Here is a 27622-nt window from a genome sequence, read left to right as displayed (position 1 = left end):
TTCGTGAGAGAGTGTGAGAGAGAGAGCGCAAGAGGGAGAGGGATAAATGGAGAGAGAGGGGGAGAGACAGAAAGACAGGGAGAGAGAGGGACTTGCAGATCTGTTTATCAACAACTACGCTCTGGCTCCAACTGCGGGGGTCGGGGAAGTTGTCAGTAGGAAGTTTGCGTTAGCTGGTAATTTACCCACGATGCCCCTGCACTCGTCCCAAAGTTAATACGCTTAATTCACATCCATGTACGCCAAGCACTATCTCTTCCGTGCCCTATGAACTCTGCCGGTGTACGTCGGTTGTCAGTCGGTTGCGTAGCGAACACTTGAACAACTGTTTGCAGCAGAAGCGCTTCGACCTTTCACTTGAAGATATTGGTTGTGCTGTTTGTTTGTATGCTTCACACCATGTTGATATCACAGGCAATGCTGTATCCAAGCTCTTGAAAATCATTCCTGAATTGTCTTTGAGGAAAAGAGTATCAACGCAAAATTCTGCCAGAACAGACACTGCCGACATACATCTAGTCACCATGCATATCGAGGACTACAACAAAGTTGATTGAATCCCAAACCTCGGGAACTCTTTCCAAGGATCCAGAAGGACTTTTGCTCGCCGTTGCTGCAACACAAAAGAACAGGAGAAATACTTTATAATGTCGCAGAGGCGTAGAAATAGACTGAGTAGTAGTACTAGCAATTGTGAGAAGCGAGCCTCTGCCTTGGTACATTGTAAGACTAAGGTAAGTTGGAGATAGTGGTGTATAATATTGCGATGATATTGAAAAAGTAACATCGACAATTTATACACCGCTCTTCATATCGTCAGTGATTGAACAGGCACAGACCTTGGCTGGTCTCCAAAATACGATTTCGAGATCGCGTTCAAAGTTTCAGTGCTTTTCCGACGCCCATAACTTTGCAATTTGAAAAAAAACAAGAGCAACCAATTTAAAGCATACATTCTATACTTTCATAATATATGCAAAAATGTTGTTCGCAATTCAAGTTCATTCTTTCAATATTTGAAATGAAGTGCAGGTATGCATTTAAGAAATTGCTAATATTTACGAAAAGCAGGGGATTTAGGTCACTTCATGAAATCATGCTTACCTTGCGCACTGCTTTTTAGCGGCACAAACCATGGTTTGAGCCAGTTCGTAAAATCATTCAATGCCCTGAGAGGGCAACATGTTTACCCCGTTAGTCTCGGATTGAAAGTAGCGAGCGAAATATGGCATTTATTTATCTGCTAAAATGCCTTGTATAGAGAATAATAAAAAATATTGGTGATGGTTTGAGGAAAATCTGTTAAAGATTAAGAAAATTCTAGAATTTTTTTAAATTTGTGACGTCATATACATGTAGGAGCAGCTGCCCCATGTTATGTAATATAAAATGCACAATTTCAACTTGTCAATGGTTCATGATTACTGAATAATATGTCTTTTGATACACTGAAGGTACAATAACATCCAATCTTTGATTTAATGAGGAAATTCATTTTATTTTTTGAAATTCATGATTTAGGGGAAGCTGCTCACATATGATGTCACAATAAGAAAAAATAAAAATTTACCATGTTAGTATTATGATTTATCTGTGAATGTTGATGCCATTCTCATGTTAAACTCTCAAACGTCTACTACTGTGTGTACACCTGCTACCCTAAAGCACAGGCCATTAATTAGCCTTCAATAACAAAACTTGGTCTGGAGATAAGTCTAGCTCAGGTTGCAATTTGCCTGTGCTTGGTTTTGCACGCCACTATTTGCCCAGTCTGCTGTGCAATCCCTTCACTCGAATTAAGCGTCTGAATTGCAGCCTACACATGCCTTGTGTACTGAAACAGCAGGTTTTGTATGTGCTAGTCTTTGCGTGGAGACACACTTGCTGATCAGTTTCAATCAGGGTCTGTGCCTGCAGACTACTATTTGTCAGACAGTACACATTTCCATTCAATAGCTGGTAGGCTTAATTCAGACCACTTTATATTCCCTTTCATAGTTCCTTATAGTAGGAAGCAGAGAAGAGAGAGAGAGTGAAGTAGACAGATGGTCAGCTTGACCATATGCCAAAACAACAGTGGTCATCTTGACGTCATAGTAAGAGGTCAACGCTCTGGGCATAGTGATTAATTATTTCTTACTCTCATATCTCAATATGATTTTATTACTTTTATTTTTATCAGATCCAAAATGTTATTGATATATTTGAATGTCTAATAATTAGTACCTTGGGCGCTTGCACAGTAGATACAAGTTTTCAATTATAAAAAGAAATAATTGTATGAATTGCTTTAATGCACGATAAACAACTCAGGGAATATATATTTTGTTGTTGAAATGTATATTTGGTTTAATAAGTAAAATGCATAGTTTTATGGGGTCATTTTTTATGATTTGAAAGGAAAACCCCACAGTATTCCATTTTTTCCCCATTAAGCTGGATGTGTTTGGCCAGATTTGAAGCGCCTTCTATAGCATTATGCTTATTATACACCCATTCCTGGATCGTGGTTTAGTGTAAACATAACCACATTACTGCATACACCAAGTTTTATTATGACACCTTTATTTACGTATGCACGCTTTGGCCTGCCATAAATGATGGCAATTCTTTCTCTTTTTTTTTTAATTAAAATATTTTTTCTGCAAAATTACATAACAATATATAAACCAATGGAATGAAGGAGATACATAGTATATGCGTCAATTTCTTGAGATTTCTTTTGAGGGGGACTTGTCCCATCACTCCCTCCCCCCTCCTTAATCGCCACCTACATGTATGGCTGCAATAACCGCAACAAAAAAGAGATGGTGGCACTTCTTTGCAGTGTCTACTGTACTTTCCAAATTTAAATGAAGTCAACTGTTCTAGCTGCACTTTGAATGTTTTTAACTCTTCTTTCCTGTGAACTAATGAACCCTGTTAAGTAGATCACACGAGACACAAAGTCAGGTTTATACATAAAGCCACAGTCATAATGTTGACAGTGTATTAATTAAAATTATTTTTTTTTAGAATTAAATCTTATATGTAGTTACAGTTCAACAACTTATTACAAAATAAGGCTAACTATTTTAATGCATAATATTATTTAATGTAAAAACTTGCCCCTATAGCATGAAAAAAAATGTTCTCACTTATCATATAAAAAGTGTGAATGTAAAGTGTATATGTCGCTAGGTAGGGCAAGCTTCGTGTGCTTATCCTTTTATATCAACAAATTTCATTCTCAGCATTGATGTAAAAGATCATATAGTTGGTACCCGGTTTATCATGGACCTATTAGCAAGTAGCAACTAGCATGTCATCAATTACATGATAATATGCTCCACTCTTTCATTAACTTTGTGAAAGCTTGCCCCCTTTTTTCTCTCTATTTTATTTCAAAGAGGACTCCCCTACCATCAATGAATGAAATTTATTATATTGGTATATTGATGTACACTTATGATTATTAATTAATTTGAATGGGATTAAATTGATCAGGTACAGGTCCTCAGTGCCCCACAGAGATAAAATATACCAAAGATGAACAATCTGAATTCAATTCTTTTCTTTTTGTTTACTGCTGGGCAATAGCACATAATATTGCATCTCTGCTTGGGAAATATAAGAGGAAAGAAGACACATAGTGCCTTATGGGGGAAGGGGAATAAAAGAAACTGATTCCAATTTATTTTTATATACTGGGCAATAGCACAGGATAGACACAGGGCTATATGGGGGAAGGGAAAGGAAACAGGCAAACTAATTCATTTTTTCATATTCTGGGCAATAGTACAGGATATTGCATCTCTGCTTGGGAAATATAAGAGGAAAGAAGACACGTAGGGCTATACAGGGGAATGAAAAGGAAACATAGGGAGTTGAGGACGAACATGAGCGTTAATTGTTGGCGGAGGCGAGGGGGAACTCTAATTAATACTTCCATTTCCCATCTCAATATCTAGCCTGATGAAAGCATGCGACTCTCTATATAAACGATTTTACCATGTCAACTCCCGTGTCTATAAGAATTCCAGTGGATTTTTCCTTCCTATCATTTCTCTAAATGCATTCCCTTATGAAAACATGCTTGATTTATGTCTCGAGGAATTTAATATATAAAGAAAGTGATTTTGATTTTAGTACATAAATGTACATTCATTATTTTGAATAGTTCAAATTTGAAATCTAGGAGTGATAATAATATAGTAATATCTATAACTACATTTCTAATGTACATATATTCATTCTAAGGAGTGCTCAAGCTACCTAATAATTCAGATCTAAATCTTAACCAACAAAGGTATGCTAACTGAATTTGATTCATTTTATGAATCAAATTGAACATATTCATTGACGTTGTCATATATTTCTACCCATAATATAAAAGTGGTTCGAGACTAAACAAGCTCTGCATTTAATTTCAATCTTGCATTCTAAATTTCATTCATTTTGAATAAATCCAGATGGGCTGTGAACATTGACCAGCCAAAAATTGGCTTCTGTCATCACATCGGGTCGGGCGATCACATACACGCGACCATTTGAGAAAAGGGTCCCCTAAATTTCCAAAACGTTTGGTCCAGTTTACCCGACCATTTGAGAATTTCGCTATAATTTTCACAAATCATCGGGTAAACAGGACCCCACCTTTTGGGAATTTAGGGTGCCCTTTTCTCAAATTGTCGGGTTTATGTGATTGCACGACCTGATGTGATGACACAAGCCCCAAAATTTTATTTTATTTTTATAATGAGTATGAAGGTAAAAGATTAACTGATACCAGTAATAGATAACCATGAGATGCAGTACTGAAGGCATATATGACAGGTAGTTTGCATTATGACATAAAACATATAAAATGCAATACCCCTTCGTTGAACTTACTAAACTTTCTCAACGATCAAGCATTTCCTTTGGTGTAACAATATAAATGTAAAATATGATACCTTCATGTGGTTTGAAATCACAATCTCATGATGAAGAATTTTTTTTGTATATTTCATTTTTTTTGCAAAGTCATAATGTTGTGTTCAAAATTATATGAAGCGTCATGTTTTTGCTTGTTTTGACTTGAATATTCTTTATAATTCAATGCAAAACACAACTTTCTTTCCAGTAGGGTCATTTTTAACTTTTGATTTCAAGAAGAAAAAAATGGATAGTGATCATCCGCAGTGAACTTCACGTTCTATGAAGATTGCATATGTAGCTTCATGCCAATTAAATTTCACTTTATTATTGTGAGGTTAATGGCCATTGTTGTATTGGATTTATACAGGGGCGTTGTAAAGGGAATTTATCTGATAGAATGCCAGCTTCAACCCACAATCTTATGTGTTTAACCAAGAATACGGGAAGCCAGTTGTTATAAAATAAATTAGCAAAATTGCTCTCAGCTGAGGGGAAATTTCTTTGTTCTTTGAATTACTTGATGATAAAGGCAAAGTATGTTCTATAATGGAATAGCAAAATTTTGGAGGATGTTACATTTCATATAATTGAATAGCCATGATGTTTTAAATTCTAAAGACTAGACTACTATCATTATTAATGTTATGTATTGCATTTGGCATAAACTGTTCCATCATGAGACCCGTTTCTGAAAAAAACATCTTCACAAAAATAACCCCCAAAAATTTGTACAAATTCTTATTTGAGCCGAACTGAGTTTGAAACTTTGAAAAATTAATTAAAGTCTGTGTAAGTCATGAATAAGATGAAATAAAAGTTCCTTGATGCATTTTCATTTGTGAAAATATTCTTATTATCTATTGGATAATGGAGAGAAGATGTTGTTGATCAGAGGATCAGTCTCTGGGTATTGAACCGCAAGGTTCAGGGTTCAAGTCCCACCGCAGCTCTCACATCCGTTGATGTGGAACATATCTACATTTGCCACTCTCCACCCAGGTATAGTGAGTGGGTAGCTGGTAGGAAGAAATTCCTTGAATTCTTGAGCTCTTGTTCAGGGGAGCCAAGCTAAAGCTGGGGTTACAATATGCAGCATTTAGAAACATTTGTATTAAGTGCTATATGATATTGCATGTTAAAACTATTATCATTATTATCGTTATTATTATTATTACAATTCATCTTTCATTCTTTATTTTCACCTCTGTTCACAGGCAGAAGAGATCAATGCCATTATCAGCAAAGCCTTCAAGGTGGCCTACGCCAGCATCCGTAGCAAGAAACAGTTCTACGAGCTGGTGGATGAACTCAATCGCGAACAGGAGGAGTATTTCACGCAGATCACCCGTCTGGCCGAGGAAGAGGAGCTCAAAGCGAGGCGGCCGGAAGCGCTCATGGCAAACCAGCCAGTGCTGTCGTCGGAGAGGGTGCGGGGGTTCTCTGTTGGACAGAGTAAAGTTTGGGTAAGTTGAAGTGCTATTGCAAAGTCACCAATAGAAGAACATTTTAAATTTTCATTTTACTTTTTCCCACCAGTATCATATGCCTTGTTCTGAATATCTGATCAGGTTGCATATGTTTTAATTTATTTTTTCCCCATGAATATATTTACAGAAACAAAAATTAGAATGAGACATTTATAATATGTGTCATAAACGTCTTTCATCAGAGGGAGTTGATTAAACATGAGATATGATATTCAATTTAGTGCGCGATCCATAGTAATGGTGCAATTTGAGAACCAGCTTGGATTCTGACAGCCTTGCCAATGTTTGAAATTTTCTCAATTATCTGTCCCTATTTTGTAATTTTCAGGATTGGCAGGTATGTAATGTTTTAGTGTTGCTCTTATAGCATGACACTGAATGTTTATCAGGGGATGGGAGAATTGGTTGTTTAGAACGTTCATTTAGGGTTAGTTTGATTCATTATTAGATTGCTTTTCCCATGATAATGCTAATTGACTTTTACTGTAGTGTTGCCATTAATTGTCTCTGTCATGCTTTTGTATATGTGTTGTGTCCCCAGGTCATTTTTGTACCCCTCCCTCTTGTCATTATCCCTGATCCTCCCAGCTAGAAATAACAGCTTCCCACGGTGTGTTCACACTGTGATGAGTGTGGAACACAGTGTGAGTTTATCCTAAGCATTTAAGCAGTGTGAATCCATCTTTACAGAGCCCAATATATGAACACAATGTGAACATGTAACAGTTTAGAGGCTTCAACAGTGAGACATTATCTTCATGTTGTTAAATTTGAGCATTACAACATTGTGAATCATTTTTCCTGATTGTCCACTATGTGAACATGCATTGTGAACAAATTATGAATACCCTGTAAATGCAATGTAAACACACAGTGTGAACACAGTCATGAACACATTGTGAAATCAATGTGAACATGCTGTGAACACACTGTGAATACACTATGAACACAATGTGAACTTACTGTGAACACATTGTAAAATCAATGTGAACATTCTGTGAACACACTGTGAAGACACCATGAACACAATGTGAACTTACTGTGAACATATTGTGAAATCAATATGAACATTCCGTGAACACACTATGAATACAAAGCGAACTTACTTTAGAATCAATATGAACACACTATGAACACACTGTGAATACACTGTGAACACAATGTTAACTTACTGTGAACATATTGTGAAATCGGTGAACACACTATGAATACAAAGTGAACTTACTGTAAAATCAATATGAACACACTATGAACACACTGTGAATACACTGTGAACACATTGTGAAATGAATATGAACATACTGTGAGCACACTGAATGCATTATGAACACAATATCAACTTACTGTAAAATCAATATGAACACACTGTGAATACACTGATACACTATGAACATAATGTGAACACAATCTATACACACTGTGTGTGCGTGTGACAATGATATTTCCAGCAGGGTTACCATGATGTCTATGAAGTTTCTTTATGCACTTTGATTCAAGAGAAATTCCTAAACTACTCAATAGTTGATTCATAGAAAACGATCCATTAAAACTGATTTTCATGAAATTCTACTCATCTGAACACACCATTGCAAATTACCATATGCATCCTACCAATAGAAATGAATTTCCTTATGCATCCTACCAATAATCTCCTCCTGCCTTCTCCTTCGTTTAATTCCTCCCCTTTCCTCCCAGCCGTCCATCGTAGTTGTATGCCCCTAATTAAACATTAAGGCATCAACGCAAACTCGGATGTGTTTACAGAATGATAGTTCAATCAAATGAATAATTTACTTTTGAGGAATATTAGAAGAAGCAAGTTCAGTGGGGATGAGATAAGATTTTGATTTAATAAACAAGTCAGGATGGATTTAATACATCTAGTTTAAAAAAAATGAAATTTAGTGTTTGATATTGAGGAATTTGTGAATGAAATTTCATTTTGTCAACATTGCCAGTGTAAGGTGAGAAGTCTTTTCTGCATTCATGATGCAAGGTTCTCATCATAAAACTGTCAGATATATCAGTGTTGCTGGCGATTGTTTGTAAAATAAACCCTACCTTTTGTCAGTGTACTTTGATTATGTTTTCCACAGCAAAAAAAACCACCAAATATTTGCAAAAACAAAGATTCTCAAATAATTTATAATTTCCATCACTTAAAATAAAAATTTGATCTTCGTAGAATTCTGTAAACAAGTGCTTAAATGCAAATTTTGATTTTTCATTTGTCAAAATTCGATTATGGTTATAAGGTTGCAATCCAAGATTTTTTTAAATGCAAAGAACTTTTGAGTACCAGTATCTCAATTTTTGTATTTCAGATGTACCTAGAATTAGGTGTATCTTGTGAATAGTTTGATGAAAAATTGGTTTGGGGATATTTACCTCAAGTCACAATGATGAAAATTGGTTTTACAGGATTTTGAAGATTTTTTTTCTTCATGTGAACAGGACCTCCATTGTGCTGAGATAAGGGCAAATGGGAGATACAATGCTTAATTAAATTTAGTTAGAGTGCATTTTTAAACTGATCTCCCCTAAACTCAATAATCATATAGAAACTTTTACAAATGTTTCTGTGTTTGGTGTTTCAAAAGATTATTTTTCTCATGTGAATAGGTCTATCGTTGCGTAGAGGAAAGGGGCAAGATGGGAGGGAAAATGGCTCCTGACAGGGCTGAGCTAATTACTCGGTAGTAGGGGGAGATGCAGATGATTGAGCAAAAATTTAAAAAGGAAGAAAAGTGGTAGGGGTGCAGGGATGGCTGGGGGAAATACAGGTAAGAGGAGACTGGGGTGAGAGGGAGAGATAAGAGGGGGGGGGGGGGGTTAGTATGTAGAACTGGGGGAGACAGATAAGGGGAGACTGGGGGGGGGGTGAGAGGAGGAGAAAGTGGGTTATTAGGGTGGGGGTACAGGGATGGCTGGGGGAAATACAGGGGTGAGACATTTGTGGGGGTATAGGGAGGTTAGAGAATGGGGAGGGTTGTGGGGATGGTTGGGGGAAATACAGGTAAGAGGAGTCTGGGATGAGAGGGGGGGGGGGGGGAGATAACTGTGGGGGTAGAGGGAGGTTAGAGGACTAAGTGGGATAGGGGATGGGGAGGGGTGCCTTGTGGCTGGGGAAAGACAGGTAATGGGACAGTGGGGAATGAGAAGGTTTTGGATTGAGGAGCAGGGAGAAAGGGGGGGGGGGCAGGTAAGAGGAGACCGGGGTGAGAGGATGAGATAAGTGTGGGGGTATAGGGAGGTTAGAGGAGGTAAGTGGGATAGGGGATGGGGAGGGGTGTGGGAAGGGCTGGAGGAAAGACAGTTAAGAGGAGACTAGGGTGAGAGGGGAAGTTAAGTGGGATAGAGGGAGGGGTGCTTGGGTGGCTTGGGAAAGATGGGGTAACAGGATAGTGGGGTGAGTCAGTTAAGGGTTGGGGAGGGTAGGGTGCAAGGGGGTGGGGTTGGGAAAGGCAGGTAAGGGGAGATAGGTATGGGGGAGGGGGAGGAATTGAAGAAAAAGGAAAGAGTATAAAGCATACCTTCTCTAGTTCCTTTTCTACCTTAATTCTCCATGGGGCAATTTTTACACAAGAACTTCTAAATAATCCAGATGTCCAATAGGTGGGAAAAGAGTTAAAAAGTATGTATTACAAATTCCTCTATATAAAAAATCTGCAATAGGCCCATTTTGCTGAATTTCCATCTTTTTAGATTTTTTCGAAGTTGCATGCTTGTATGTACCAGGTTTCTAAGAAAAGGCAGAATGATGCCTTAATAATAAATGATGTAAACAAAAGAAAACGTCGAAGACACAGTACTTAATTCTCTGACACCTGGGGAGCATTTCACGAAACAACTTCAGGAGTGTTTTAACTGGCAAATGTTATAAGCTACTGAAATCCTTTCATCGGATTGGCTCAGAACAAATGAATCACTGAAAATCACTGACTACTTACTTCATGAAACTCTCCCCTGGCATACATGTAGTTATGAGGAAAAACAATTTTCAAAATACAACTTACATGTAGCAATTAGGTATGGAATGGGATGATTATGCAGAATTCATGCTGTATATAAAGTTGGCTATACATGTGTGAAAATAAAAAGATGAAGTCCCTACAAGTTCTAAGATGCAGTTTTTGGGGAAAGGTTTTGGAAGGAGAAACGGGAAGGGTGGCGGACATTTCAGTGGAAACATGCCGGGAGATTGACATGGAATCTTTTAATTAGGCAAGTGTAGGAAACAGATAGTATTTTCAAGTTAGGTAGGGATTCTGAGTGTGGGAAAAGGGGGTAATGATGTTTGGCAGGGGCGTGCTCTTACGATGCAGATTATACTGACTGTTTTTTATTTTTTCTGTTCACAGTTATATGTTCTCTGGAAACAAGGGGGGGGGGGTTGACAAACCTTGATTCCATAACATGAATGATAAATGGCGCTACCCCCCATGCCCTATGCCCTTACAGCACTGCAAAAATGCCAGTGTTAGTGTAACAATGGCCTTGTATCTATATATTACCACACTAGAGTTCAAGTGTAGAATGGCAGTGGGTAATAATAACATGAAGTTATGAAGAGCCTGTTGAGAGATGTGTGCACCATCTTACAAAGAGTTGCGATTGATCCGATCAAACACAGGTATGGATAGCCAGCAATGTCAACATCAACAATACATGTTTGTTCAAAATATTTTCTAGATATGGTGTTAGATCATACATTCATCATTTCCTTGAAATTTCAATGTGCCTTTCTCTGCTTACAAAGGACATTGTGCAAATTTCCTGGAGAAAAAATTATGACATTGTTGGATTTCCATATAGTTTAGGTTGATCGGATCAATCATACGTCTTTGTAAGACGGGGCCCAGTTCATAAAAGTTGGCTCCCCTGGATATGTAAAAATTACTATTTATTGACTGGATATTATAATTGCACATGGAAACAAACACTCTTTATTATTAGGTTCTTTGTTTTAATAAGTAATGCATCTAAACATATATTGTCATTTTATGCCTATTTTATTTTTGTATATTTGTAAACCCCGACTAGTGAGGAGAGCTTCATAACAGAAACTAGTTTTTCTTTTAGTCATCCTCAGGGCAGGCACTAGTCGGTGGTAGTTTCTTCCTCTTGTATATATTATTGTTGTCTTTTGCCTGGAAATAAAATGAATAAATGAATAAATATTATTAATTATTTTAACTTGAGTAGCCAAAAAGCCCTCTCTTACCCACCATACCCTATCATCATGTACTTTTTTTTATTTAGGAGGCGCTTGTTCCTGAATCCATCATGTTATCATTTTGTGGTGTGTTTGTTTTCTTGCATTTCAGATTGCATACCGAAAGAACTCCGGGGTAATTGTTTTTTCATCCTTCATAACCCGCCATTTGCCCATTTTCTTCCCTTCATATACGTGTGTTAACATCAGACCAGTTATCCTTTTCATATTTCATTGTGTAATATATTCATGTCATCTTGCCTTGTCATTTGGTTTTGCAGTGGCCATATATTCCTCTGAATATCAATAGGATCTCTGTAAGTTATAAATGAATAAATAAACAAATATGTATATTTTATATTTGTTTAAATGAAGGTGTTATAAGTTACTTTTATTTATTTTATTGCTTCTTGGTGATAGTAAAAATGAATTAATACGTGGTGCTACAAAGATTATATTTTGGCAGATTTTACCGGGTAAATTTTGCCTAATTATTAAGCCAATTAAATAACATTGAAATTGACTCAAAATGTGCAATGTGCAAGAGAAAGAAAGGATTATGAATTGAATCATTTCCTCACAACATGTTTGGGCACTTAGACATTGAAAAAGTTAATGATTTTACCATTGAATGAAAGAATGTGAGAAAATCGCACTGCCATGAGTGGCATGATTTTTACACATTTTTTCTCTTCTTTTTTTTCTTTCCTTTTTTTCTATTTTTATTTTCAATCCTGTAAATTATGATTTTATATTGTATTATTTTTGTTACTGTTATAATTTTGCAATAAAACTAAGGATTTTGTTTTTTTTTAAACTTAAATTAGTTAAATGAGCTCAAACAAGGTCTTAAGTGAATGCTTGCTATGCTTAAAATCATGATTTGCCTTTTATTTTAAAGAAACATTTTAACCTTGCATTACTATTTTGAGTTTTGTCCTCTTATTTTTCCCTTAAGAGTATTAGAATAACGGCTGAGAAATGCAACTTTGCTTGTCATTGCTGCATCAGTGGCCCACCTTGCAAACTTTGGTGTGCTTATCAACTAATCAACATGACTTGTAATTAATTAATGAATGTAATTAAGCAAATAACTAATTAATCCAGGAATTAATTTGAAAGTTGGGTAGCTGTGATTAGAGAGGTTTTACTAATTTTCTTTCAATCCTCAAGCTTGATGCTGATGGGAATGCCGCTAAATGAGGTTATTATGTAATGGAACTAAATGCATTTCCTTAAAGGTCAAGTTCACCCCAGAATTTTTTTTTATTTGAATAAAGAGAGAAAATTCAAACTAACATAACAGTGAAATGTCATGAAAATTGGATGTAAAATAAGCAAGTCATGACATTTTAAAGGTTCACTTATTTTTCACAAAACGGTGATATGCACAACTCAGTGACATGCAAATGATACAGTCAATGATGTTCCTCACTATTTCTTTTGTTTTTTATTGTTTGAATTATACAATATTTCATTTTTTACAGATTTAACAAAAAGGACCAACCTGACTAAACCATATAGTATTAAACAATGCTAATTCCACATGTCCAGAGAGGAATTAATCATTGTTTCACTTGACAATGAGGAGAAAATCAGAATATTTCATATAATAGAATACAAAAGAAATAGTGAGTGGATGACATCATCAGTATCCTCATTTGCATACTGACCTAGATGTTCATATAACTGTTTTGTGAAATTAAGCAAAATATAAAATGTCATAACTTTCTTATTTTACATCCGATTTTGATGAAATTTTCAGCGTTACGCTGGTTGGATGTTACTCTTTGTATTCAAATCAACTTTTTGTTGAAGTGGACTTGTCCTTTAAATATTAAATTGATAGTGGAAATATGTTTCCCCTTTTCAGGTCAATACTCTGTATTTCTTTCTCAGTTTTTCACCATAAATTCTTCTTACTGTCTTTTCCTTCCTTCACCCAGTTTTCTCCACTCATTCATTTCTTAGATCCTCTCTTACAAGTATTCTTTTTACCTTCAATAATTTTATCTTTTTCTTTTTTCTTTAACCCTATCTAGTATCCAATTAAACCTAACCTGTGAAATATAGCCATCATTCACTGCTTTGAAAACATTCTTCATTGTTTGAAAAAAACAAAACAAACAACTGTATTGTCATAGGAATTTTAAGTGCATTATTTTTTTCCAACACATATGTTGTTGTTGAATACATAAATAGGGTTTAGGAATGTTATTTGTCAAGTCAAACTACAAACAGAAAGGAATATATGTCTTTTTAATGGAAGAACAAGATTAATGATGGATAATCTCTTCAAATTGCCAAACAGAAGTTCTTCAAATCTTCATTCAAGACTAGTTTTTCTGCCAGAATCTATGAATGCTAATTCTCCTTTAATAAAGAGTATTTACCTCTCATTGTTTTATTGACATATATAATCATGGCACTGCACAAAATTTTTAAATTGAATTTAATAAAATTGATATTATGCTACTTTTTTTTCTTAATGATATAACTTTATTCTTTATAGCAAGCACAGTCAAATTAAAAGATAAAAATATATGCACCCCTCCCTTGGCTTTGTTAAAGCTGGTGCCATCTCAAAATTCTTATTTCTATTTCTAGCTTTGTTTATTGTTTTTATCAATTTTGATTACCCAGAGCTCTATCCGTTTGGTGAACTTCCATTTCCTTTTAATCTGGGACCCGGTTACACAAAGCACCGTGATTGATCATGGGACTGATTTCTACAATTGATCATACACAATAATCAATGCAATCAATCACAGAGATCAGTCCAAGATCAATCGCTGAGTTTTGTGATACGGGGCCTACATGCAGTTGGTTTATACTGAATTCAGGATAAGGGCATTGACATGATTATCTACTGTGCAATTGTATTTTCATTGCAATATGTTGTGTGCATTTAGCATTGTACATTTGCAATATGCAGTCCTTGTTTTGAGGTTGAGGAGTTAACATCTAAGAGTGGATAATGACAAATGCAACAGTTGAGTAATGGCTGATTTCTTCATTTTGAAGGTGGTACATTAACTTTTTGCTCACAATAAGTATGCTTCAGAGAGCTTGCATTATGTATTCATTGCTGTTGAGGCATTAAAAAAAAAGAGACCAACGGTATGAATGTAGGATTTTAAGGAGAAATTTTACTCTGACTGCTGTGTTGACCTTCGACCTCAGGATATGAATTTTTGGATGTTGCCAATTTACTCGCAGGCGAAGCAGCAAGCGGGCAAGATACAACACAAGCAGCCCCACCTCATCGCTGCTATGGAAGCTCCGCCCACATTACCAACTCAGCCATGTGATTTGTCCAGAGGGCCACTCCCACCCGTACCATTGTCCAATAAAAGAGGATCGCTTGGCAGTCGACTGTCGGAGCCAATGGGTGACCCTTCTATGAGGTAAAGTTTTTTTTTAAATTGAATTGAGCCTATTTTTTTAGCTGCTTACATAATGGGTAACTATTGAATTTTTTTCTGTATTTTTGTTTCATTTTTGAAGAGAAATGCCAGCAATTGCAGTAAACAATGCTTTCATGAGAAAGTCTGTAAAATAAGGCTTAATCTTGAAATCTATGCTGAAAAATGTTCACACTGAAGATCACCAACACAGAAAAGCGCACGTGGGACAGTGTATAATTACTGCATTGAATGTCGGGCCCGACGCTTGACCCGAATCCTGTGCTTATTTGCTGATTTCTCAGCAGTTACACAATTTCTTCCAGAATCCTTTGGCACATATGTTTTATCTATACAAACAGACACTTTGGTGGTCATTTCATTGGATTCTGTACGAACTCATTTTGATATCATTACCAAAACTGGCATTTACCTTTAAGGTTTTGATATAAATATATCATAAGTAAAAAAATATTTATTAGAAGCATTAGGATCTATTCTATATTATTCTAATCTCTATTTTATCATCTATCATCTATTTTTGCTGATTCTATTATCTATTCTATTCTAATTTTCATTAGGGATAGCTGGGTCATCGTTGATCCCGACAGTGAAGTTGACCCCGATGGAAGGCCTATGTCACCTTCAGCACCCCCTCTCTCACCAAAAGATGCATACGGGAACCAAGAACCTGTAAGTTAGACTGGTGTTCTTTACACCCAATATCCAGGGTGTAAACTAGTTTGGTGTTCAGATTGACACCAGAGATACTCTCTGTGACAGTATGGTGTTTATACAGACTCATGTGATATGAGGTGTGAGTTGAAATTCAAGAACCTCTAAGTTAGACTGGTCTTGACACCCAATATACAGGGTGTAAACTAGTTTGGTGTTCAGATTGACACCAGAGATAATCTGTGACAGTATGGTGTTTATACAGACTCATGTGATATGAGGTGTGAGTTGAAATTCAAGAACCTCTAAGTTAGACTGGTCTTGACACCCAATATACAGGGTGTAAACTAGTTTGGTGTTCAGATTGACACCAGAGATAATCTGTGACAGTATGGTGTTTATACAGACTCATGTGATATGAGGTGTGAGTTGAAATTCTAGAACCTCTAAGTAAGACTGGTGTTATTGACACCCAATATACAGGGTGTAAGTTAATTAATTTGGTGTCAGGACTGACACCAGAGATAGTTTTCGTGACAGTGTAGTGCTTATACAGACTCCTATACCAGATGTGGGTTAGTCTGATGTTAAATTGATGCCAAAGAACATGACATTTATCCTACATTTACACCAAAGACATTAGTTCATTGTCAATCTTTGGTTAAAATCAACATCTCGATTTAAAACCATTCAGATCAATGAATGAGTTAAAGCCTTTTATTCTTTAGTTTGACAATGTTGGTATAATTGTATCATTACTAAATGTACATTTCTTTTCAGAATGTTGTCCATCAGATTTAAATATAAGTTTGCCTTTTAACATGAGGAAAATTAGTTATTTTTTATTTTTTTGACACAATACTAATTTTAGGATTGTAGTGATATCATATCTTAAGATTGATTCAAAAAATATACTGATGCAGTAAGAATTGGCTCAGTACATGTATAAAAAAATTGAAGTTTACTAAGGCTAAATTAATCAAAATTACAGACTTAAATTTACCTTTTAAGTGTTATTGGGCAAAACCACAAATTGCGATCACTCTTTCCTGATTTGAATAGATTTTACTTGTTTGAAAGGTCACGGAAAGATCATGGGACACCTGAAACAAATGAAAGCAGTGTTCCTCTGCACGTTTCCTAACTTACTGGAAGACAGCGCACTCTTGCACCCGAGCACACCAGGGTCCTGAGACACGACTGTTTGTCATTTTTAGGCTATCGTTTTGTTTTCCATCGATTCGTATCTCGCCCTATCCATTCCTGCCCGCCGTTACCAGGTGTAAAATGGCTCTCTGTAAACGAACAAAACGTTAGGAGGTAGTTTTCCTGGCGGATTGGACCCTTTGGGGCCGCCTGGAGATAAACATCCTCTCCCGTTGCCCCACGAGATGTAGCGTGACTCTTTCTGATGACAATAGGTAGAAAGAAGTGTCGGGGGTGGGAGGGAAGTGTATGGTGTTGGCGAGAGGGCATTGTACCTTTTTTCTTTATTTTGATGTAAAGAGATACCATAGGGTCCTGTCTCACAAAACTTTGTGATTGATCCCATCAATCTTAAAAGGGAAAGCACAACCTGAAGAAAAGTTGTTATAAAAATAGCAGAAAAAGTAAGAAGAAATATTGATGAAGGTTTGAGGAAAATCTGTTAAAGATTAGGAAAGTTATTAGAATTTTAAGTTTTTGATTTATGACGTCATAAACGAGCAGCTGCCCCATATGTAATGTAATGTAAAATAATGAATTTAGTTATGTTTTGTTTTCTATTCATGATAGAGTGCAAAATGATTTGTCTACTGATATACAAAAGGTACAGTAAAAGCCTTTTTCAATTTTCTGAGAAAATGACATTTCATTGATTTTTCACCATTCGCTATTGATATTTAATTCTTTCATGAATTTTTCTCAAATCTTCGGCAATATATTTTATTAATTTTTTCTGTTTTACAATAAACTTTTTGTCAGGGTGAACTTCCCCTTTAAATGGAAATCCAGCAATGTCATAATTCTTTTTCCTATAGGGGATGTGGAAACAAGAGCACGCTGATGTAATCAGACAATGATACATGTACAAGTATACACCATAGGTAGAAAACAGTTTGAATGGACATATAATTGTTAGATGTTGGCATCACTTGCTTTTCATATTTGTGAATGATCAGATCAATCACTACTCTTTGTTACACAGGGTCCAGGTGTAAAGTGTAATGGTACTGAGATAAAGAAGTTCGCATAAGAGTATTGGTTTGTGGGAGTTAGAGAAACCACTTCTGAGAGATTTAAAAAACAAAAGCAAACTTGTTAACTGTTTGTGATGTGATGCTAAATACTGTTAAAAAGAAATTTAAATAATAAGAATTTCTTTTATTTGAACAAAAAGCAGTTGGTTTTATCTCTAATTTTTCATTCAATGTGTTGTCCTATGGTATACGGTTTACAGCTTTATACATCATGCATGTTTAATCTGTTCTGTATCTGTATAAAACTTAAATACAATTCTTTGTAGAAGAACCCCTTTTCTCCTTTTGTGACACAATTTTTTGGGAAACTTCATTTTGCTACTGGTTATTACTGTCTACCATGTTATTTGCTTGAAACTGATCCTCAACATGATTATGAAAAAGCACTCTTCTATTCAACTTATCTGTCACCTTTTCTGTTTTCTTTTGATAGGTTGCCAAGCAAACACAGAAAAGCAGACCGCTGCCTCCAGCGCCATACTACGAAGTTGACTTCTACAATGAATGGAGCTTACAAAGTGCACTGGGACGCAACTCTGCACTTTCAGTTGTCTCTGAAACGGACAGTAATTCTTCTTGCCAAATCTTGCTCCAAGATGAGCATCCACCTCCCGCGTTACTCGCTGGTATTGCGCCGCCTGTACCTGGACCACATTCCACAGGACAGATTCTTCTACAAGACTCGAGCGTTCCGCCGCCGTTTGTGTACGGTGGTAAGTCGGGAAGTGAGAATTCCTTTGATGATATGCCCATGGACGATGCCTATGCCTTCGAGAACTACAAGATGGATTTCTCCGGGAGGGAGAGTGTGATTAGTGCGGGAAGCTTTGATGAGGAGGCCAACTTCCGCTACCAGCTGAAGTGTGCGGAACAATTCATAAATGCTGTGTACGATGTGGACTCAACTGAGGAGGACTTTGCGCGACCGAAGTTGAGCTTCCGGGATAAGCTGAAGCGGAAGGATCATAGTGAAGGGCAGAAGGAGAATGGACACCGGCATGATGATGGTGATAGTGCCCTTGGAGATGATGAAGCGGAAAGGAGAGGAAACATAAGTCATTTGAGTGATGACAGTGGACAGAGCATTCAAAATGGACATGCCTTTAAGATGACTGGTAATGATACTGAGGATGATGGCAGAGAGCGATGTCGCGCAGATTATGCCGTTCCTAGAACTCCGGCTAAAGCAGCCATTCCCGTGGAGCCAAGTGCACCGCCAAGGCCGCCACCTCCTCCAACTTCGCAGGAAGAAGGACCAAGCGAGCGTAAGAGACCTATGCCAGCACCAAGGCGGAAATCCCCTGAAATAGTTGTCACGCCACCATCCACTTCCAGTCTCTTAAAAGTCGATATTCCAGGAATGGATGAAGATCGTCCCATGCCGAAGCCGCGTGTCCCAAGGCGACCGAGTGCAGATTCCGATGTGATTTTGAATGGAGGTGCATCGATAGTTGCTGCGGTATCCCCAATGACGCAGCCTTCAGGTGAAGGATTATCCAGGAGCAGCTCAAGGTCAAATGTCATCGACCAGACCCCTTCGTCTAATGCTGCAATGGCTTCCAGTCAAAGACTTCCTCAATCGCAGCAATCAACGATGCAGATTGGACAACCCAATGGCTCACCGCACCCAAAGGGCGCATCATCGAGGTACCCTGACACTAACTCCTCAAACAACCCTAGAACGCAACTTGATGAAGAGAGAGCGAATTCCATCGTCGATACAACCTATTCAGGGACACCGGGATCTCCGGACAAAAGGTCACTGAGGTCGCCGGGTCACGTGGGTCACAAGGTGGAAGTAGAGATTGGACAGTTCCGTTGCAAGAAGGTTCCACTCCGAGGAGGACCTCCGCCTCTCCCTCCAAGGTAAGAACCATCTTGGTAGATCATGTCTCTCTTTGCTGTGTATTTCAGTAGTGATCCCACTCAGCATCTTTTCTTATTCTGCCATTGTATTGTCCATCCTTAAATGGGAGGGTCAGAAAAGGAAATACGCTGAGTATGATTACTGATGAAAGACGTGGCACAAAGCTTCCATGAGTTTCAGCAAGATACTGGATAGTATGTGGATCTATTGTCAGGTTGTTTGGTCAGCATCGACAACTGTCATAGTGATATAAAAACTTGTAATCTGCCAGTAAATGTTCTTGAATATTGCTTGTGGCAGATCTTGGGGAGACTCTAGAAAAGATAGTGTCCCAAAGCCTCTTCAATTTGGTGAATTTAAGAGGAGATTTTGGCAGGTAATGAGGGCAAAAATGTACTTTTTACCCTGCACATAACAATAGTAAAAATCTGATTATTTAATTCATCAAGATGTTTGTCGTTATTTAATTCTTTCATGATATTAGATCAACATCACTCACTGAGGTACCAGATGATGATGATGATGATGATGAAGGAGGCACGGCACCAACAAAGGGCGTGGTAGCACCATGGTTTAAAGCAGGCATTCCAAAGTAAGTTAATCCCAAAACATCAACAATCACCTTCGCTGTGTCTAGATTACCCAGCATTAAGTATCAATACTTACTTTTGGCAACATATATTCTGTTTCAGCTTCCATGCAATGGTCTGTGCACAGTTAAGCATGGGCAATTCAGTCCAAGAGTCATTCTTCATGAATGGGTATTTGTACAGGAGAAAGAACACTGGGCAGACTCTCAAAATTAATCACATTTTCGTCTGGAGGGTATTAGTGGAGTAAACAATTTGGTAAGTCGTGGAAATAAGATTGGAAAACAATAGCATTTCATGTCACCTTAGGGCTCTACACAATATAGATTGGATAAGATGAATTTCTTCTTTGATAAAATAAGAAAGTCTTCCAAGACTTTCCTTGTAACACGATAGACCATTTGATGCTAACTTCAACCAAAAATAATTGTTGAATTAGAAAGACTAAATTGCGATATTAATCACGCAGGGAAATTATATTTGAGATATTCTATCACCACTATAGACCATTTTGATGCTGACTGCAATTAAATGTAATAAATAAAAATATCATTGTGATTCTAATTTTGCAGGGAGATAGCGTTCGAGATCCTCCATCAACAAGAGAAAGGAGCGTTCATTGTGCGGGAGAGTAAGAGTCATCCAGGGAGCTATGCTCTCTCAATGAAGGTGGATACCAACTTCAACGAGTCCAGTCTGGCCAACTATCTCTTGGTCAGGACTAAGAACGGAGGTTACACAATAAAGGTAGGTTATCGGGAGGTGTTTCACAAAGATTTAAGTGTGACTTAGAGTTGCACCTAAATTCCCAATTGTGTACAGTATAAATTGCATCACTGTATTGTTGAAATCATTTCTTAGAGAATGCATCCTTCTGAGTATTATTCAATAAGATTATCTTTTACACGTGATGTGAAATATCCCCATGGAAACACATTACATGAGGGCATGGGGCGATATCACACCTAAAAGGCTCAAATCTATATTCACTACAATGTTAAAGTTTTATAAGATTAAAGATTTGGTTGGTAGTAGGTTTGTGAGAAGTAGGCCTAAAAAAAGAATGATTTTTTTTTTTCAGAGCTGCCAACCTGAACAAGTACATTTCAGCATTTTAAAGACTGAAAATCAGTATTTTTAGTGGGGTAATTGTTATTTTCAAAGAAATACCATAGGACAACACATACATGTAGAATGAAACTTTAGAAATCAGCATTTTGCATGAAACCATCAGTATTCTCATTTTGCAGGACTAATTACTGAAAATCAGTAGTACTTGGCAGCTCTGTTTTCTTTTTCCTGTAGATTATATATAATACCTTGTCTCATCTGATAGATTTTGAAAAGGAAAAGAAGAGAGAAATTAAGTCTGATGTTTTCCTTATTTGAAATCGAGTTGGACTAATTATCAAAACAATTAGATGGTACCTTGTAATAACAGTTATCATCCATTAATCACCACTTTGTTTGTTCGCAGGGCTTTGGACGAGATTTCCCTGACCTCCCCCGACTGGTCCACTACTACACGCTGCATCAAGACCAGCTACCGTGCAAGCTCGTCATCTCTGGGACCAACCCTCTCTTCAAATTAGACGCCAAGGACGAGATGTCGGACTCGGACGATGAAGAGGATCCAGACTACCGCCGCGTCACTGACTACAAAGTCATGCTGGAGGGCGCTCATTAATTCCTGAAGTTATCGCTCAAAGGTGTTTTCTCTTGTCTAAAACCGACAATTTTTTAAAGTTAGGTGAGATGTCTACTTCTACGATGAAGAGGATCCCATCTACTGCCATGTCACTGACTACAAAGTCATGCTGGAGGGCGCTCATTAATTCTCGAAGGTGCTTCCTAAACATGTTTACTCTTGTCCAAGACCAACACTTTTCTTAAAGCGGTTGAGGTATCAGATATTGATGATCTAGAGGATCCCATCTACCCCCACGTCACTGACTACAAAGTCATGTTAGAGGGGTACATTAATTCTCAAAGGTGCTTCCTAACGGTGTCTTCTCTTGTCCAAGACCAACACTTTATTTTAAATAAGATGAGATATCAGACTGTGATCAACTGGAGGATCCCATCTGCCATCGCAATACTGACGACAAAAGCTATGCCATTGGGCACTCTCGATGATTTTTATATTCTTAGAGACATCAGATGTAAGATTTCTCTGAATGTTATAATAGCATTGATATTGGGTATTTGTATAGCGCACATATCCACCTTGTTGGGTGCTGAAGGTGCTTCTTTAGTACCCCAGCTAAGCTAGTCGACCGATTCTGGTGCGCACAGCTTTTTTAGGAGGTCCTTCCTGCTCATACCCATTACCTTACCTAGGTAAGGTAAGATGTAGCGCATTGTGGATCAATTTCTTGCTGAAGGAAATTACGCCATGGCTGGGATTCGAACCCACGGCCCTCTGTTTTCAAATTTGGAGACTACTCCACTGGGCCACGATGCCCCATGACCAACACTTTTTTCAGAAGAATAAAATGTCAACTCTATGATGGAAACAACTCTGGCTACACAGCAAACTAGAGGGCACTTTTTAAGATTTCAGGTGTTCGAAAGTTACTGACTTCTCACACTAGCGACCAATCCTCTCTTCAAATTTCACGCTACGCAAAGACAAAGTTGACATACAGGACCATGATCACCACAGCAGCATTGATTAAAATTCATCTCAAGAGGGCGCTTTGTAAGGTTACGGCTCCGCTAGAAGAAATTCAATAAGATATCATTTCTCCTTCCTGAGACCAAGCCTAGCTTCTAATGGTCAGACATGCAATAATATACGTAATTTTCATATGTATACTCAAGATTTTGACTTTTAATGCATACCAAACACCAATAATAGCTACCTCCATGATCCTGTGAAGTTTTTAGACAAGACACGATTAGGAATTCAGCAGGAGCGAAGGGATAAACATCCTTAATGCCTCCATGTTACTAGATGCTGAATTTTTCTAGAGGGCACAGAATGAGAGTCCACTCATTGAGAAGGCATTTAATGAGATATACATGAGAAAGTTTAGATTATCTCCTTTATTTTCAGATATTTTAACAACAGGATGGTTTATAAACTACATGTAAAACAATTACAATATTGGAGCTTTCCTGACCTACATGTACCCTAAGGGAGGCACGATAGCTAAGTCTGTAGAGCGGGGGTTTCGGATTCCGGTACCCGGGTTCGATTCCCAAGTGGTGCGCTAGTGCCCTTTGGTAAGGCATTTATCCTCTTTACCAGGTTTCTCGGAGAGGACGTTAAGCTGTTGGTCCCCTGGTTGCTTGCTCACAGGCATTCGTGCTTTCTTAGCAGTCAGGTAAAAAACCCTCAGTATATATAAGCTCACATACATGAGGGATTAAGGCATTGAAGCTGGCTTGGATCTTTTGGGTCACTTAGTCATTCTTCCAGATATCTACACTCAATGAATGGCAATAAAGGAGACGAGATCTTGGATCAGTTGTTTCATTAAATTGCAAAAGATCATTTTTTTTAAGTCTTCCTTTTAGATGAAAAAAATCTTTTTATAGCCAGACTCTTGAAGTTTTCTTTAAAAATGTTTTATGGTAAACTTTTTTCAAATGAGTATGTACAATAAGTAGGCTGTTTGTATGATTTACACATCAACATTTTGTTGTGGTATTTTCCTGTTTGCTTTATAAGATATAATATATGGATTTCTAAAAGGGAGATTGAAATTGGTTTCCATGTAAAGAAATGTGATTAACTGACATCAGTTTTGATGTTAACTCATTAATGGAGCACAAAAAAACCTGTGATTAAAATGAAGGGATACATGAAGCTCATCTTGAATTAAAAGACTTTGTCATGTTCACTGTACAAATGCAGAACCAGTATTGGACTAAAACAGTCACTTGAAACCCACCTAATGTTGATTCGATGAAAGGTATTTGCATTTGACATCAATGAAAATTTTAAACTGAATTTGTATTTGAATGAGAAATCCCAGACGCGTGTTTGAGTTATACTTAGTTGGATAATTGAAATTGAATGGATATTTAAGTTGAAAATGTGTGAGGATTTTGTTTTTATCTTCTGAGACAGATTTTTATTATATTGGACTGTTCATTATTAAACTGCAGTTTGATTTCACAATAAAGTTTCTTCCATGTTGGTGAACCATAAAAAAATTCTATTTAATTTGAATTTCATCTAGTTAACAGTTGGACAACTCTGTATTTTCATTTTTTTTGCCGATATATGCGCTCGAATATACCATGCAATGGGATTTTTATTGTTTGTGATACTTCTTTGCATAATTGAAATCATGTAAATGTATACATGTAGATGAATATACTTAGAGTTATAGTTTGTTTTTATTTTATATGAAGAGCTGGTCTTTTCTTTTCTTTTCATAACTGTCTTCATTTGTACTGTTTTTTGTTTTGTATGAGATTTTATGTTCTTGGATTTTTTGTATACTGCAGTATATTTTTCTTTGAATTTTTTTTATGTACATCACCAGAACAGTCTGTAATTGTAAAAATAAAATGTGCTGGAAGTAAAAGTGATGTGCTACTGAAACTTGAAAAAAAGCAGTTGAAATCGGAAACTTTTGATATATGACAGTATTTGATACATAGAAAAATTGTGCTGTAAACACATATGGCTTTATATATTCACAAATTGAATTGATTCTCTCTATTTTCAGACGTTGAATTACGTGCAAAAATAAAGGTGCTCAATGATGGACATTAAACCAGTATGATTATTGCAAATTTGAAGGATAACATTATCATGTATGTTGAAGGTGAATAAAATAATATTATTAAATAATGGCCCAGTTTGAACAACTTGAAGACAACAAAGGAGCTTGTCATTAAACATAATTATTATTTTTTCATATTTGTTATAAGCTACTGAAATCCTTGCATCTGACTGGCTGAGAGCAAATTTGTCAGTAAGATGCTTCATGAAACTCTCCCTGATTGTAAACAGATCAAATTATTACACAATGTGAAGTAGCCTGAAATTGAACAAATAGAATTTGTTTTGGGGTGGGATCATAGCATTATCTATTATGAATATGTCTATTCAAAATCATTGTATAAAATCACTATGTAAATGATAAACTACAAGATGTGCTAAACATTTAATCTTTAATAAGTAAATCTTGCAGACAGTGGCAATCACATAGAGAGAGGAAGATATTGCCTAGTTGTAATACATGTATATAGCATAGTTGCATTGTGCATAGGAAAATTGCATAAGGAAAGAAAGGGTAAAATTACACAATGCAACGGTTTCTAATTTCATAGTAAGGTAAAAATTCAAATTGCATAGGGTTCAGGTAAAACTGTGTATAAAAGAAATATGGGATCGGACAGGGCAAAAATCAAAGTGAGTGTGACAAATGTGAAATTAGGCAAATTTGATATAAGGGGAAGATGAAATTGAATAAGAAAAATATGAACAAGTAAAATTGCATATGACAAAGGTAATCAGAAGAACTTAGTCTATAGTTTCTTTTTTTAGGCCTATTTGAATTAAATTTATTCATTAGGTCAATAATATTTCACAGTCCAAGTATATGTAGATCCAATTTAAAGTGAGGTTGGCTGGAATTGATAATATGTCATTGTTCTGCATTGGATGAAATGGATACTGTCTGTTTGGAAGTAGGAAGCATCAATTTTTCATAAGAACCTATGAAAGTAATAGCGCCATCTCAAGTTCAATCTAAGACAATGTAATGTACCACATTTCCTCAACTGAAATGTAACTCAGCAAAATAATACAAAATCGTATGCAAATCTTGGTGCCTACGCAGTCCTGTTCCTTCAGCAATATTTTGGTTTTTTTTTTTAAGATGATTGATCGAGCAATATCATTTTATTGAATGACAACATCCGTTGAAGTGCCCTCATATGACCAATGTGAATGCATTATTGCATCTTTTGTACCTTAACGACAAGTTCATGAGGATAATGATGATGTAATACTTCTTCTTGTTCTTCTTCCTGAACCTGTGACCATATTTTTCGTATTTGAAAGTGAATTTTGTAAAGTAAATGTATTTGTATATACTGGAAAAACACTATTATATATTAAAATCATGCATTTTTCAATGTACATTTAGAAGTACTCTATGCTACTGTGTAAATAGATCATAGTGGTACAAGATTATGAAACTATTGAGACTCATTTAAACGTGGCGCAATGAAGCTGAATTTTGTACAATGTGAAAGGGGTATGAGGCAAATAAAAAAAAGATTGTAGGAGAGGCATGCTAGTGTTTTGCAAATCAAAAAAAATCTTCAGTCCAATTGAATTCTTGTAAAAAATTTAATTCAAATAAGCTAGTGCTATTTTCGTGGACACAATCTCAGACATTGTTTAACATGACTTGTGACATCATACTGAAATAGTTACGATGGGAGTCCTGATATAATGCATTTCTAATGCAGGAGTGATCAGTAATCACCACAGGAGGGATTTTTTGAGATTTTGGTTCCATTCGGGGGGGGGGGGGGAGACGACACTCTCCCATAGACTACTCTACAAAATTTCAAAATCAAAAGGGGGAGGCGGACATGTCCCCCATCCCCTCCAGATTCATCGTCTACTGATTGATGTTTGCCTGATTTTTAGAAATTTTCTTACAAGTTTCGTTTTCTCTTTTGAGGTATAGTGAGAATGAACCACAGATAAGCTCTCCAAACTTTTTTTTCCAAGTCTGGTTTAGCAGCAATCGTCAAGGATTGCATCAATGAAAATGCAGTCTTTTATCTGCCAGTGTAAAGGGTTATTTGATGAGGCCAAAATGTCAAAAAGTAATAACAAATTACAAACCTATGATCCTCATCAATGATGGCAAAGGCAATCAACTCACGAGCATATATATCTCAAGATGTAACAAAGTCTGTGAGAGTAAACAAAATTAGAAGTGTATTAATCCTGTCATGGAATGTTGTACATGTGGAACATGTACATGTAGGGTGCAAATGCTTGTATAGGATTTTTTTTATATACATTTATAATTTCTTCATGTAAATATACCTTTTGGTGTAATTTTTGGACAATTTGTATAAGGTATTTGTAGAAATTACACTTATGGAGACAATAGAAAAAATAACTTTATTCTTTTTTCTTCACATCCTCGTACTTCCATCATGTCCTTGTATGAACTTTGGAACAATTTTGTGGAAATAAATTGTATTTTCTCGTAGAAAACTTGATTCAACTGTCAATTTCCTTTTGTACCATTGTGT

General features: G+C 36.6%; 1 protein-coding gene across 4 annotated transcripts in view; it reads left to right on the top strand.

Moving 5' to 3' along the window:
- Nucleotides 1–22282, top strand: part of LOC121428104 — a 45372-nt gene extending 23090 nt beyond the window's left edge. The window contains exons 1-9 of one of the 4 annotated variants that reach the window (XM_041624692.1): nucleotides 65–734; nucleotides 6114–6362; nucleotides 11883–11918; nucleotides 14821–15008; nucleotides 15587–15698; nucleotides 18354–19786; nucleotides 20272–20379; nucleotides 20950–21124; nucleotides 21855–22282. In XM_041624692.1, the coding sequence (XP_041480626.1) occupies nucleotides 648–734; nucleotides 6114–6362; nucleotides 11883–11918; nucleotides 14821–15008; nucleotides 15587–15698; nucleotides 18354–19786; nucleotides 20272–20379; nucleotides 20950–21124; nucleotides 21855–22064 (2598 nt within the window). In that variant the 5' untranslated portion in view covers nucleotides 65–647 and the 3' untranslated portion in view covers nucleotides 22065–22282. Of the gene's footprint in view, nucleotides 1–64; nucleotides 735–6113; nucleotides 6363–11713; nucleotides 11738–11882; nucleotides 11919–14820; nucleotides 15009–15586; nucleotides 15699–18353; nucleotides 19787–20271; nucleotides 20380–20949; nucleotides 21125–21854 lie in introns of those variants that run through there. The other 3 variants (XM_041624688.1, XM_041624690.1, XM_041624691.1) reach the window with 3 other exon arrangements.
- Nucleotides 22283–27622: the final 5340 nt, after the last annotated feature.

The sequence above is a fragment of the Lytechinus variegatus genome, chromosome 14 (genome assembly GCF_018143015.1).
Source record: "Lytechinus variegatus isolate NC3 chromosome 14, Lvar_3.0, whole genome shotgun sequence".
NCBI classification, from domain to species: Eukaryota; Metazoa; Echinodermata; class Echinoidea; order Temnopleuroida; family Toxopneustidae; genus Lytechinus; species Lytechinus variegatus.
This window is presented reverse-complemented; position numbering and strand designations above follow the sequence as displayed.